This window comes from Sander lucioperca, chromosome 18, assembly GCF_008315115.2.
Source record: "Sander lucioperca isolate FBNREF2018 chromosome 18, SLUC_FBN_1.2, whole genome shotgun sequence".
Lineage (NCBI taxonomy): Eukaryota > Metazoa > Chordata > Actinopteri > Perciformes > Percidae > Sander > Sander lucioperca.
Window position 1 is genome coordinate 31,379,494 of NC_050190.1, and position 14,954 is coordinate 31,394,447.

Genomic DNA, 14,954 nt, shown 5'->3' on the forward strand with positions numbered 1-14,954 from the left:
TTTCACCTCTCCACTCTGCTTTGTAAGCCTTATTCCCCCCCACCCCCCCCACACACACACACACACACACACACACACACACACACTCCTGCCGTTCATCTCTGTCTTTGGGCACTTGGAGTGGACATATAGTCTAAACAACAGTAGCAGGTATTTAGGTTTTCCCACACTGCTCTGACTTCACTCCAATGTGTCATTGCAACTCACCACTCTCTTTTCCACTCCATTGGGTGTAAATAAGAGTTTTAACCATTTGTGTTGTCTTCCTGTTGACCACAAACTTGTTGTCCTTCCGGGTCAAAATTGAAAATGTACTTTTGACGCTTAAAAAAAAATGTTAGCACTTTTTTCAACGCTTTTTTAAAATTCATGGTCAATAAACCTAATTTATATGACATACTACCTACTTTTTGAGTTTAAAAATTAAAGCAAATATTATGAATTATTTTGACTAATAGTTCAGATCAGAGGATGTTGAGTGAATCACACACTGGTTTATGTCAAAGTTGAGTCAGGATACTGTTTTAAAACCATTTAAACATTTTTTTTTCAAATGCTATGAAAATGAATAAAAAAAAAAAAAAAAAAAAATACAATGGACCCGAGGACAACACAAGGGTTAAATCTCCAACCGACATGTTGTATCATCTGACTCCTCTGTTATGTCATACAAATTAATTAATATACATAAACCAATGACCGGTGGCAAATGTGCTAGATATCCTCGTCATCATAATCCCTGGGGGGTATAAAATCTGATAAAATAAAATTGACTTTATTAATCCCACACTGGGGAAATTTCTGTGCTACAGCAGCTCAAAAGAAATATTTACACACATCAGAATAACACAAATACACATTAAATAGACATAGGAGAAACAATATAAAGTATTATAAGAAATAGAAAAAATAGAATTAGTTATAATAATAATAATAATAATAATAATAATAATAATAATAATAATAATGGTAATAATATAAACATTTACACTATAAACACCCTTATATAAACAGACAGTGTATATACACACACAGATATACAGATGAGTAAGGTGTATTACTGTTCATCATGCATTTGTAAACTATGCTCATTTGCACCTCCAAGTGATTCCTACTCTAAAATGTTGGAGGATTTAAAGGATCAGTTCAACATTTTGGGAAATACACTCATTTTATTTGCTCCCAAGAGTGAGACAGTGGGTGTCAGTGTGTGCTTAGCCTAGCTTAGCATAAAGAGTGGCGGCACGGGCAAACCGCTAGCCTGGCTCTGTCCAAAAGAAAATAATTTCACATACAAACGCCTCCAAAAAAGTGTGTGGAGACAGAAAAGACATTTTATAACCGAACAGAGATGAGAGCAAACCGGAAAGAGTTGCTAGCTGGCTACAGTTAACGCCTTTACAGTCGGTAAATTGGGGTAGATTAACACAGACTGCACAACAGCCAAGTTGACTGCACGACTAAGCCAGGGCAAAACAGTGTTTGTTTTGTCTGAACGCACCTTTTAATTTTAGCATTTAATCACAGCAATTGGAGCATTTAATCTTGTTTGGTTAGAGGCTAAACAGACGCAGCTAGCCTTTATACTAAGCTAGGCTAATGTTAAACATGTACTTACTCTAGCTGTGTACTTAATGCACAGACTGAAAGAAAGTGAATAAGTGTGCTTCCTAAAATGTTGAACTATTGAGTAAAATGAAAAATGGATACACATGATATTGTGTTAATGCAGTAATAACTATTTGAGCCTCGCATACACAATTATGTTGGAGCTACACTTACCATTTAAGCATTAAATGATGACATGAAATCAGTAGTGCTTCTAAATGAAAGTAATCCTCTGATCTCTGATCCCTATCTCGGTCCACCATATCTTCTGTATTATCTCAGCACATATGGGAAGGCCGCCAGTCTTGGACAGAGACAGGAATTTGAATGACAGCGCAGGTCTGTCGGTCTGCAGCGGAACTGACCGCGACACCCTTTTTTTTAATTTGTAACATTATTCAGTGGGCAGTTGTGGAGGAAATATGAAATAGGAGGTTCAAGCCTTGGGTATGTATATTTCCCCCTCTCGTGCAGCAGGTGTAACAATATTAGTTTTGGTTTATGTGAATTCCCAACTGGAGCGTGCTGGCGAAGGAAGACCGGGGAACATCAAGAGAAGGTTTTACACAGCAAAGTGGTTCAGTTTTGTTTTGGAAGATTAAGCGAGGGACTGGGTGTTTTTTGGGTCATGAGGAGAGGCCATGTGATGTAGATGTACTATTGGAAAATGGTGTTGGGGGGGCGGGGGGGATTGGAGGTAGAAGAAAATGGTGAAATATTGCATAACTGGAAAGAAAAGTCCTCTGGCTGGCGAGACATGAACATTCCTCCACCCACCCAGTGTCCTCATCCTCAACTTCATCTCTCTTTTCTCTGATTCCAGTGCAGACTGGTACCACTTTTACCTGACAATAACTGAATGAAACAGGCAGTTCTCGTTTTAAAATCTCCAGATACATTAGTCCTTAGCCCTCCCTGCCACTCCTTTCCTGTTAGCCTTCTCTTGCTACCATACTTGATTTTTCCATTATCCTATTAGTCTAGCTTTGCCAGGCGTTCCTCCACAGCGCTGCGGAGGAGGGTCTGGCTAGTCCACACAGCATTCCAGGATGGGAGAAAAACGTGCTCTGGTTTATTGGCATTTCTTTAAAGTGCTCATATTATGCTCATTTTCAGGTTCATAATTGTATTTAGAGGTTGTACCAGAATAGGTTTGTGTGGTTTAATTTTCAGAAAACACCATATTTTGTTGTTGTACTGCACATTGCTGCAGCTCCTCTTTTCACCCTGTGTGTTGAGCTCTCTGTTTTAGCTACAGAGTGAGACATCTCACTTCTGTACCATCTTTGTTGGGAGTCACACATGCTGCAATAAGTACTGCTAGCTTGTCAGTTGCAGAGTGTGAGGGCGTGCCATGCAGCAAGGCGAGCATTATAACGTCTGTTACAAAGTGATGCACGTTTGTCTCTGAAGTAAAGGCTGGACTACAATAGAGCTGTTTGGAGCAGTTTGTGAACAGTGTTTTCTGTTGGAGATGGTAAGTCCCTTTGGGGTGGACTTTGGGCTTTTTCACTTTGTAAACCTATAACGTGCACAAAAAGATATATAACACAATAAAGGAAAGGGGAAAAGCCAAAAAGCATAATATGAGCACTTTAAACCAATCCCAATCGTCTTGGGCGGCGCTAAGCGCGACACGGAGCCCCGTTGCATCTGCAAAATAGCCTCCGGAAGGAACTTGTTTTGGTGGAACATGTGTACGTTCAAAAGTTGTTTTGGTCGTGCAACAGAAAACTCAGATTGGACAGATAGTCTAGCTAGCTGTCTGGATTTACCCTGCAGAGATCTGAGGAGCAGTTAATCATAGTCCTCTACCGGAGTTTAAAATTCCAACACATCCGGCCGAAAAGGAGCGACATAAGGTGGATTTCCAGCAGCAACGGAGCAATCCCAGAAGTGGAACGTCGTGGATAAAGACTATTATCCTATTAACACCTTAAATCTTATGTAAGGGCCATAAAGTAATCCTATATCTATTTCTAAATGGAATTCTTGAAGAAAAAACCCCATCCTCGGACACCTAAATCCTAATTTTTATTGCTGACGTATATCCTGCTCTCATATAACTCCCCTCCATATAAGACCTTACATTTAGAGGCCTAGGGAGTAGATGGACTAAGCAAGAAGGCGCATAGAGATCAGCTTCCGGGCTCGGCTCCCATCTGGTTCAAATCCAGGGTTCTCATTCTCACCGATTTCCCCACCAGCTCCCAGTATCAGCTCCTCCAAACAGCAGCAGCTTGGACAGCAGGGCTTTGACCCGGCGAACAGGCAACATGCCAGAGACAAGCTGGCTTCTCGGGCCTCAGTTTCTAAGCCTGGGGATGTGGAGAGAGGATCGCGGTCCAACCCAAAGCCGAAATCTGTAAAGATAGAAGGACGGAGAGTCAGGGGTTAGATGTCTTAGCTTCCACAAGATGGCTAGTTTTCTGTTTTCTGCTTGACACTCATGAGAGTACAGGGCCACGGATAACAGCAGCATGCAGTGCAGCAGGTAATGTAGACCCGGGATGATGAGCTTACAATGAATCATTGAATTCATGCTGCTGAGATAAAAAAAATAAAAAATAAAAAAAATGCTTTGATCAAAGATTCTAAAGCTTCTTTGTGGGTTCTATCTGTATTAGACCCCCTTGAAGTTCACACCCTCCAGATTTTTCCCTTTTTGGCCAAAGCCACAGTAATGCTGCTGCTTGTCTCATTGAAAGGACTGGGTGAGAGATGATGTCATTCTTCGTAGTGTCGGATGTTTGGAATGTGGGCCACCTCAGACTACCCATCCAGCCGAATGGACGAAAACAAACCCTGTGAATCTACTGGCCGGCTTTAAGGGGCCCCACCTCCGGCACTGGTAGCCATCTTCACTTTGGGGGGCCCAGGAGGCCCCGGCACTTCTGGCTGACGTCATGGTGGAAAACCATTATGATGAGATTAGTGTGAGCTTGAGCACAAAGCCCTTGCGCTAAAGCATCTCATCCTCGCCTCTATATATATATATATTTTTTTTTTTTTTTGTGCTATCCATTTCCAGAACCACACAGCCCCTTTTCTCTTTCTTCTTTCTGTCTCCTTCCTCCTTCTCTCTCCTTCTCCCTTCAACCCAAATCTATCCATCTCTCTTTCCCAAGACTTTACTATTTTCCTCCCTGGCACACAGAGACTCATTTCCTGGCCTCATATGCATTTCAAAAGGTGCAGGAGGCTGCTTGTACCAAGCTGAAGAATTGAGCGGAGCAGCAGGGTGAATATTAAAAACACTCCTCTGTAGTCTGCGGAGAGCAGTCGGAACTGAGATCTGAAGTTCGGACGATCAAATGTCACTGTGTAAAGTGACTGTGTAAACCTTTGCTTTGTATTGTTATAGGAATAACCAAACAGGGATTGTGTCCTGAGGGATGGGGTGATTATATTCACGTGTGTCCCAGTCATTAATTACTATGTTAATATGTAAGGGTTTATATTAATCACTGTTTTTCTGCAATTAATTGTTGACATGCTATGAAAAAAATCGTAGCTAATCCAATGCGTATTCATTGAAATGGTTGGCGCAATGGTTTGAAAATGAATAAAAACGATCCTTGTTGTTGTTGCAGGATGAACTGGACCTGACGGATAAGAACAGGGAAGCCATGTTTGCTCTGCCCGATGAGAAGAAGTGGCAGATCTACTGCAGCAAGAAGAAGGTGAGTTGGCCTCTGCTGTGCTTTGCTGTACATCAGCTCTAATCTCTGGCTGGCCCTCAGTTGACTAGCTTTAAGCTGTGGGTTCAGGCAGCCAAACTGTCAGCAATGAATGTTGTTGAAAGGCAGAACCCATTTTGAATCCGTTCAGCCACACAGTCGGCCCCCTTTCCAGCTTCTCATTTCTGCATTGATGTAAACATTACGCCAGCTACGTATTTCACAATATTGTCTGTACATGCAGTACCGTACGTGCCCATAGAGTACACACATAAGCAACACAGAGTACACAAATGCACTCCCAAGCCCCTGTTTCAAGACGCAATCTCCAAATCTCCCTCCCCACGTTGGAGCAAGCAATTTTCTTGTGCAGTTTAAGAATTGTCAACATACCATGGGAGCACTAGAACATTCTGGTTAGCCCTCTCTTTCACCCCTTTCCCCCTCGCCAAAACATCTCTCGTTTCCTTCAAACCCTTCAGCGTGTCTCTCCACAACAGTTCTAGTGGAGAAAAAGGGGAATTCAGCCCCCCCTCCTCACTCAATAGCAAATTGAATAAATAGTCATAAACCCTCCCCTGTGTCTCTTTGCTAATTTGTTTTTTGGCTGAGGGGTTTGTGTTGGAAGCAGGACACGGATCAGACCCCTCCCTTCTCTTTCCATGGCATGCAGGCTCAGCTTAGCTGATATGATAGGCTCTGACAACCTTTTAAAAAATGAGTAAACACGTGCGTGTGTGTGTGCGTGCATGCGTGCACCTGCATGTGTAAAAGTTTGTACTTGTATTCAGGCCAGTACTGTGTTCCTAGGAAAAAGAAGAGCAGTGGAATTGTGGTGTGTTTAGAGGGATGTCAAGGCGAGGATGGAAGCTGGAGCGCCTCACCAGTTTACAATGAAATGCAATATGGTTAAAAATAATACAAGACGAGGATGTAATCTTTCTTCTAATACATTATCATAACCATAGGACTTGCAGTGTGCTGTTCCCTTTTGAATAAATTGCCTAGTATCAAAGGGGATTGAATGGTTGGCAGAATGTGCATTTGCAGATGTGAACCCACATAAAAGGCGCAAGTTCAATAATACTCCAAAATCAGTTATTCAATATCTCACTGAAGCAACCACAGACGTTTTATGAAGACTTTGTACTCTATTAGAAGGTAGTGGAAGCCAAATGTTGTGCACCAGCCTGGGCATATCGTAACCGAAATAGTTTGCAGTGCGCTCCTAAGCCGGGTTCACAGGTAGGATATATTAGTTTGTCGTTCCTGTCCCATCTCTCCTAGTCAGAAATCATTTCCTCTGTGAGGCTAAGGGGGGAAAAAAAAACCCAGCCGTGTGTCCAGGCCAGGAAAAGGGAGAGCAAAACCGGGGTAACAGTGCACAGCGGAAAGCCGGAGGAAAAACCAAACAAACCCCTCATTCATGGATAGAGGCAGCGTAATGGCGAATGAAGAAAAAAAAACAACTGGCGTGCAATATTGGAAAATAACCTGATGGTCTGTGTGTGAACATACAGTACAGGCAGGAAGGAATGAGCACTGTCCTGACGTGCACACACATACACGAACAACCATACACGTAGGAAAAGACTTAGGTTATACAGACATAACCCACACACACACACACATACACCACACAGTAGTGTCCTGTGTTCCTGAGAATTACAGCATGACAGTGATTTTGAATGGAGAGCAGAGGACAGCAGAATTCCCCTCAGCCGTTCCTGTCAGCGACAAACACTGGTTCCCTTGTTTCCTCCAGCCAAGCGACGGCTCCAGTTGTTGTGGTTAGATAACACTTGGAGGGAGCCACTGAGGGCATGACAAAGGGACAAACTGACTTTGTTCACCTGCAACACAAACTGGCCAACACGTTTAATGCAAACCACTTAAACTTTGCCAGTTTCAGTTCTTCACGGTCCAGTGAAAACCACATATTCCAAATCTAATGAGTTTACGTGCTTGCATAACCTGAACAACTAAATGCTTTGGCTAATAAAACCACTTACATCCCCTAATTCACAAACAGTCGACATATCGGTTACAGAGTTCTCACTAGAACTTTGTATTGATGTGTTTTGTTAGGCTTTCCTGCATCTTGGTACAAGGTTAGAATATGTCAAAGCAACATAAATCAATATTTGACCATTAGGGGGCAGAAGAACCCGAGTTGACAGACCCACAACCCAGTAGCCTACTACACACTGAGCCGATAATCGGCCGTCGGACAGTCTGGCGAGGTCAGTGACTCGAGTCTGTTCAGTGTGTTCCGTGCCGTCGTCCGTCCGAGGGGCCGCCGTCCTTCATTTTGGCCGATTTGACATGTATAATCGGCGGGGCGGGCACTGCCGGCAGTCGGACTCAAATGACCAATCTGATTGGTAGAGTGCTAACTCAGAAACGGGGAGCGGAATGAGCGTGACTAGAGTCTCTCAAAATCTGACGAAAATCTTTTAAACTGACCTTTGTCGATCTGAAATGAAGACAAATTCAGCAACTGCACGGCCTATTTCTCGCTTAAAATGTTTTCAGAAACACGTTTCGGTGAACTATTTTAGTACAATATGAGATTGTATTCTGAACAAGCCGCCATGACAGTCTGTCTTTGAATTTCCGGAGAAACCATACCCACGTGACGCGTTCGTCCAATCAGCTGCCGGTTTTCATTTTTGGGCGACAATACAGATTAGCGCCGCCAGCTGTTATGGAGACGTATTACGTCTCGTTGCTTTGGTGTGTTCTGAGGCACTTTTTTGACCAACTCGGGGAGACTAATCAGTCCAACTGCCTTTTCTGCCGAGGGTCGGCCGTCTGGTCGGTGTGTCTGGGCCTTAGAGTTGTAATGGCTAACGTGTTAGCTAACAATTAGCTACTTACACAGACACAGAATGACAATATCGTCCAGTTGGAGTTCCGTTTTTGGCTACTGATGAATATAAGTCCAATGTCCACTCGCTTAGCACTGGTTTGGTCTTCCTGAAGTCCTGAGAGAAATACCTGGTTATTCTGCTTGCTAGTTGTAGACTTTTTGTTTTTGCTTGTGTCTGTTTATTAAGGCTTTGGTTGTTGAAAGTGGCTACCTGCTGCTGGAAACAGTGTTGAATAGCAGTAAGACAGAATCAAACATTACATGTTACTGCTGTGCCAAAACAATGAGCCAAAAGACGCTAAAAAGCTCCACAGAGCTGCTACAGTAACAGCTGAGTCAGCTGAAAATTCTCTGTGGGTTAGTCACTGCGAGAGCTCCTTTTTTACATCACACAGAATCATTTGATTCACTGTTAATGGAGAAAAAAAAGATTGATGCAACTTTAACATTGATGTCCTGATACCTAAAGAAGATATAAGCTAAATGCGCATGTGCCCGAATGAATGAAATGAACAAAAACGACCAACATCAAAATTCAAATAGTTTAAAAATAGCCGTTTTTAGTTTATTTATCAAACACTGGTCCTCTTACAGTGTCTAGCTAATACCAGTCAGCAGTGATGTAAAGGAATTAGCGTAAATATGGTCTCTGTGTACCATGACTAACTCGAACATCTTGTCCAGGCCTTCAGGCTTTACTTAAGCTAACCGTATCTGCAACTCTGATCTCAGCCACCCAGTCAGCCACAGCCGTGTGTGTGTGTGTGTGTGTGTGTGTGTGTGTGTAATTCATTCTTGGTAAGCGTGAGAATGAAGGGATGGCTTGTATACATGTTTAGTTCAAAGTGAAACAGAGATGACATGAATAAGTGAAAGTGAATTGCATTCCTGCCTTTAACTGCGGGGGATGCTTGTGTATACGTGTGTGTGTGTATATACTTGTTTTATTTATTTCAAGCATGACTCGCGTCCAACAGCCGTCAGGTAAACAATCATAATATCTAATAGATCCTGATAATCTGTCAGTGCTCGGAGCCAACCAGGGTCTCCTGACACAGAAGTACTGCTGCACTGACACACACACTCTGTTCTTAGCTCATGATCACACATTATGGCCCTTTATCAGTGTACAAAACACTAACACACAAAAAAACTAGCATTGATTCATTATCTACCGTTGTACGTTACCCTTAATAAAAGATTTTCTGCAGTCCAAAATCATCCAAACACGTGTTATCCTCATCTGGGATGCTGTGAGTGGAATGCAATTGCTTAACATGCGCTGGCTGATCATACCATATGCGCCCGCACATTATGCTCTCCTAACGTGGCAGCACCTTATGTCTTCAGTTATTTGCCACATGCACTTTATCCCCGTCACCCAAACTAATGTGACCCCAGGCAAATATTTCAGCTTGAGCATGTGCTAAACCGTGTGTGAAGTTAGCTACCTGTAAGAGGCGGCAAGCGTTACATAATATTCCAGAATTCAATATCCTGTCCATTTCCTGCCTCTCTAGGTGAGACTTTATATCCCGGCTTCCATAGATAAATATTCCTTGCAGAGAGATTGGCTCTTTGGAATGTCTGACAATCCCCCTCGTTGCGCAGATGGGAACATATTGTGGTCACAGCTGGAGCAGAGAGTACCGAAAAAAATGTTGACTTTTATTTATATATATATATATACTTAAATGACAGTGGATGCATCCCAGTGTTTTGCTGTGACACAATGCTATTGTAGTTAGTGGATAGCCCATGTGCTTTCTGGACTGTACAGGGATTACAATGTAAAGAATTTGGTGCATACAATAGGCATATGTCGATGCAGTGAAATGGACACATGTTCGCTTCATGATCGAGCTTGTGCTCATTTGACGTTACCAAAGAAATCATTAAAGTTTCATCTATAATTCAGTGTCTGCTTGAGTATAGTATAGTCATGTATAGCAGGTGTTTGCTTCTAAAAAAAAAAATAAGAATTGTGAATAAGAAGAAGCCTAGAGGTCTTTGTTTTAATCTGCAATTGACCTAGGCACCAACTACACCAAATCATCAATTTCTTTTTCAGACTTTTTCTTTAACTTCTTGCGATATACAATATCTGCTAACTAGGCTTTTGTTATTCATTTTAAATGCAGTCTTTTGCAGTCCCCTCCTTCATTTTTGAAGTGGTCTTTGAACATATAGTAGCTGGTCAGTGCTGTGCAGCTTGCCAGTGCTGTCCTGGTTTCGGACGGCCCATGAGAGCCCCCACATTACAGCCCCGGGCCTCTCTAAAAACATGGGAACAGAGTGTGAGGCGCTTGACGAGCACTCCAAGTGCCAGAGAAACTGGAGGCTTTGTGGAAACATGTTAGCATGTCACTGACAGCGGATGTATAGATTCTGGCCCGCCTGAGACCCAGAATAGTTGGACTAAACTTGAAGGAGCGACTGGGCCAAGGCTGCCAAAAGCTAAGACTGGAAAACATGAAAGTTAAAATGTGCCGTCGTTGCCAGATCTTTGTTGTGCAGCACATGCTAACATGGATGGGCATGCTTGCAGGAGCATCCATTACCAAGCACATGTTGACAGTAGCAAAGGTTAAACCATAGAAATACAATGGTGTTTCCTTGGGTTCAACTGTGGCTAGTTGAGTATTTGGACTTCTTCTACCTCCTGTTGTTCCTGAAACCTTAAATTGAAATGTATATGTGCAGAGGTTTCTGACAATCTGGGAGCTCAATCATCATTGTCAGTCAAACCTTTTCAGGAGGTTTGAAGTCTTTAAGACTGCTTGTTGCATGACAGCAGGGGGGCTGAAATATGTCATTTCATCTACTCTTTCAACAGGTGCCTCGGTTAGTCTGCCAAACACACAGGGAAATATTCTTGAACTCTGGCTATAACTCAACTATTTGGTTCTTCAGAGAAACAATATATCGCTCAACAGATGGTTGTAACAGGAGAAACACCTTACAGAAATATACCTGATACACTGCTGGGGATTCCTGTCTGCTTTTGCTTGCCGCAACCTGGATTGTAAATCATATTTAATGTCACCAGACATGAGGAATGTACAGCGTAGTGTAAGTGTGTAATTGCTGTAATAGAATGATGGGGTTGACCTTAAACTGTCGCAGCGGAGCACGCGACTGCAATGTGGAAAGAGGACCATATGCAGAAGAGCACTCGTGTATATTCATACATATAAAATATATGTTGAGTGCTTTCATACAAATGTGAACACAAACTCTCTCTTAATTCATATCAAAAGTCCGCTGCGTGCACTTTTCATTTGTAACAGGCTCCACTTTTTGGAGTCTGGATTCTTATCACAAGATTTTAATACCAGTCATCAACTGTGATTATATTTCCCCAAAACTGTTTGATCAAGAACGCAGGACACAAAAACTGACTTACCATCACTTCACCCTTTTTTAGAAATCCCATTAAAAGGGCAATTATTCAGGAAGCGTATGGACTGATATGACGAGGAACCCAAAAACAAAACACAAGTTGAAATCATTTTTCATTTGTCCCAAAACAAGACGAAAATTACAGTACTTTACTCACGCTCGTGAAACTGCCAGAGTAAATGTTGCATTGGACTCGACATGTTTTTGAGGGCGTGTCAGAGGCTGTAATTGGGCTGAAGGGCCAGAGAGAGAGAGGCAGTTAGGTTGTTAATCTCAGCGTCAGGATCTGTCTGGCATCGCGTCCCGAGCGTGTCAGCAGTATACTGGAAACGACTGCCAGCTTGAGAACACAAGCTGAGTAGTACAGTGAGTTCTATTGTTTTTGTTTTAGCTCTTTAGCTTGAGCTCAAATGCTGGCACAGAGTGCTGTAGATTAGAAACGGCGGTCACAACGCGGACTGAAATCCACATTGACCAACTTTATACTGCAACCCAAAAAGCTGTTGCGGAGCTGCTTGGGTCTATATGATTCACAAATCGGTGACCTTTGCTGTTTCTGAACCTCATTTTTATGTCTAGACTAGAAGTTCATTGGTCATAATAAGAGCGTTTTATATCTGGGGACAATCAATTCAGGCCTATCCCAGAATGGAGTTTGTCTGGTTTAATTAACAGGAAATGAGATTTGCTTTTAGCTACGTTGTACCACCATGCGACTATTGAAGCGATGTTTTAAAAATGAAGGGACTGGGTGGCATAAAAAATTGATTTTCCATATCAAGAAGGACCACAGAGAGAATTGATGAGCTTTTGCTGCAGCACGAATGCCCTTGTAGTAAACAGAGTTGAGAGCGTTATGTAAGCTATCCGAGAGATTAGTTTGACCCTGATGGCTGCAACATAGTTTAGTTGACATTCTCACAAATAATTGGTTGGTGGAGGATTATTATAAAGCCTTTTCTACTAGGCTTATTATTCTAAGCATATGTACTGCCATGTGATGTATTGTTTCTTGTGTTATGGTCTTTCATAGAGTAATTTCAGTTGATGGATCCAGCTTACTCAAACTATCTGTTCTACAGCTTTATGTAGGTCTTAGCTGCTTGGGGGATCTGAACCTCTCTACTGTCAGGAGTGTCTGAGATATGGCAGTAGCACTCAATAAATGACACACCAAGAAGAATGTAAAGTATTTGGAACCCCGAGGTCAGTCATGGGCCGGCCTTTACACCACATTGATTGAATTTCCTCTTAGTTTTTGGATGAAGTAAAAATGTTTGACATATGTTGACATTTAAATTTGGCAAATCATTTCTCTTTAATCTTACAAAATGTAAATTTTCCATGAATGTGGCATCCTGTAAGTTTTCAACTCTGGCTGACGTGCACACAGTAACAACAACAACAATACTGCACCAGTGATCTAAGCCCGGGCTAAACAAGACCAGATGTGGACAAGGAACATGGTCTCAGTATTCCCCTGTGCCTTGGTTGCTTGTGGCATCACGCTTCCTCAGATTGGCCAGTACAAATTGATCTCAGACAGAGCTATTTGAAAACTATTGTGGAGTGCACTTCGTTCCTCAAGGCAGTTCTTATGTCTCTCTTTTTTTCCCCCTCTTTCTCCATGTAATAAACACTAAGACAAGTGAATTCTCTGAGATGTTGTGACCCAGTTACTGTGGACCGGACTGCCTGATCCATTTAGTCTTGATGTGGACGTTGGAGTGTGCCGCTAAGGTAGAACGTGTAAGAATGAAACTAGGGAGAGTGAACTAGTGTGACAATAATGAATGCAGTGTTGTAACAAGACTGTCAAGAAACAGTCAAAGCCCCACAAGCAGCCCTGCTTTGCCCATCACATCCTATTAACATAGTAATGATTTCACTACTCTCAGCACATTACCAGTAGTTTTAGTTTTAGTGTGAAAACAATAAAGATTGTCATGGTGTTAAGCATGAGCGGGAAAATGAAAAAGGGTTATTCATCTGTAGAGCATAAGTGTTTGTTTTGCAGCTGTCTGCCTCAATAGATTTTGATATTTCCAGTACACAGGTGGAAAGCTTTGCCTAATGGTGCCTCCAGTTGAAAAGGGTCACCTTAAACATCAGGATACAGTATTTCTTCTGAAGAGCATACATGTTAATGGTAAACGTCATGTTAATCAAGGCATTTAGTTTTAGATATCTTGTCACGGAGGAGTCTCAATCAAGGAGCACTTTTGACCTGATGGCAGTGCTTACAGGAAAGCAGAGTGTTGCTGGCGTTTGGACCCTACGGGCTCCAGGAAACGTCAGGGTGTCACCATAATCATTAGGACTCGTGCTCTGGGGTAGGAGGTCTACCCCAGAGCACGAGTCCTAATGATTAAAAAAAAAAAATAAAAAAAAATAAATAAAAAAAACTGTCCACATCGCTGATTGTTGGCTGTTTCCACCGGTTAAAGAAACAATTGACGAATCAGAGCTTAGTAGGCAAGATTGCAAATATGGACATGATCTTGCTACCTAGTTGCATTAATGAAAAATATTAAAGCTATAGTGCGTAGTTTCTGTCTCCCCTATGGGGAATGCTAAGTAATGACAGCAAAACTGTCGGTGCGTCCACGTGATACAAGCCTTCAGTAATCACGCACCACCCCCACCCCTCCTCCACGCAGTTGCTTGTAACCAAGGAGGACACGGAGGATTAACCCTCTTTGACCGAGAGTGTCAAAAGTATAACTTAATTAATTAATAACTTTATTATAATAATTAGTAGAAACAGAAGGTTTTGATTCCAGCCTGGAAGTCCAGAGTTTTTCGGGGGCCTTTGTGCAATTAAACCATACTGTTACATCCAAGATTGATAAACTTTATGTCCATAATTTATGATTTTTCGGCAGTTTATCTCCGCCGATTGCCGCTAGCTCTGATACAAACCATCCATTTTGTTTCCCATGATGCTTTGGGAGATGCTTGTTTTTGTCTTGTAAACCAATGGAAGGCAGGTCCGTCACACATTACGCCCATATAAGGCCGGCAATACGTAATCCGAGGGATAACAAAGATTGTTTATTGTGAGGAGAGATCACTCAAAGTCAGAATAGTAACATGTGACCAAAGATCGTCTATTACCGTTCTAAACTGTTCTATAGAGAAGAATGGCATCACTGTTTTGAGTTTTAGCATAAGTTTGGGCCTTTTTTGAAGAAATGTAAATAGTTTGTCCTTTTTATATGAGCTATAATGTTCATTATGTTTATTTTTGCACTGGATAACTCCAGTATATAGGAAAAAAATGTTTTAGACAACACAAATGCTTGTGTAGCATTGCTGTGTGTGATATCAATAAATATGACATTATTATTTTGGCCTAAGTGAAAGTCATGAGGGCATTTTTTGAAAAAAAT

General features: G+C 42.0%; 1 protein-coding gene across 4 annotated transcripts in view; it reads left to right on the top strand.

Moving 5' to 3' along the window:
* Positions 1-14,954, top strand: part of daam2 (dishevelled associated activator of morphogenesis 2) — a 112,519-nt gene that overhangs the window by 48,326 nt on the left and 49,239 nt on the right. For all 4 annotated transcript variants that reach the window (XM_031321346.2, XM_031321345.2, XM_035994468.1 and 1 more), the window contains exon 3: positions 5,202-5,291. In XM_031321346.2, coding sequence (XP_031177206.1) covers positions 5,202-5,291 — 90 coding nt within the window. The remainder of the gene's footprint in view (positions 1-5,201; positions 5,292-14,954) is intronic.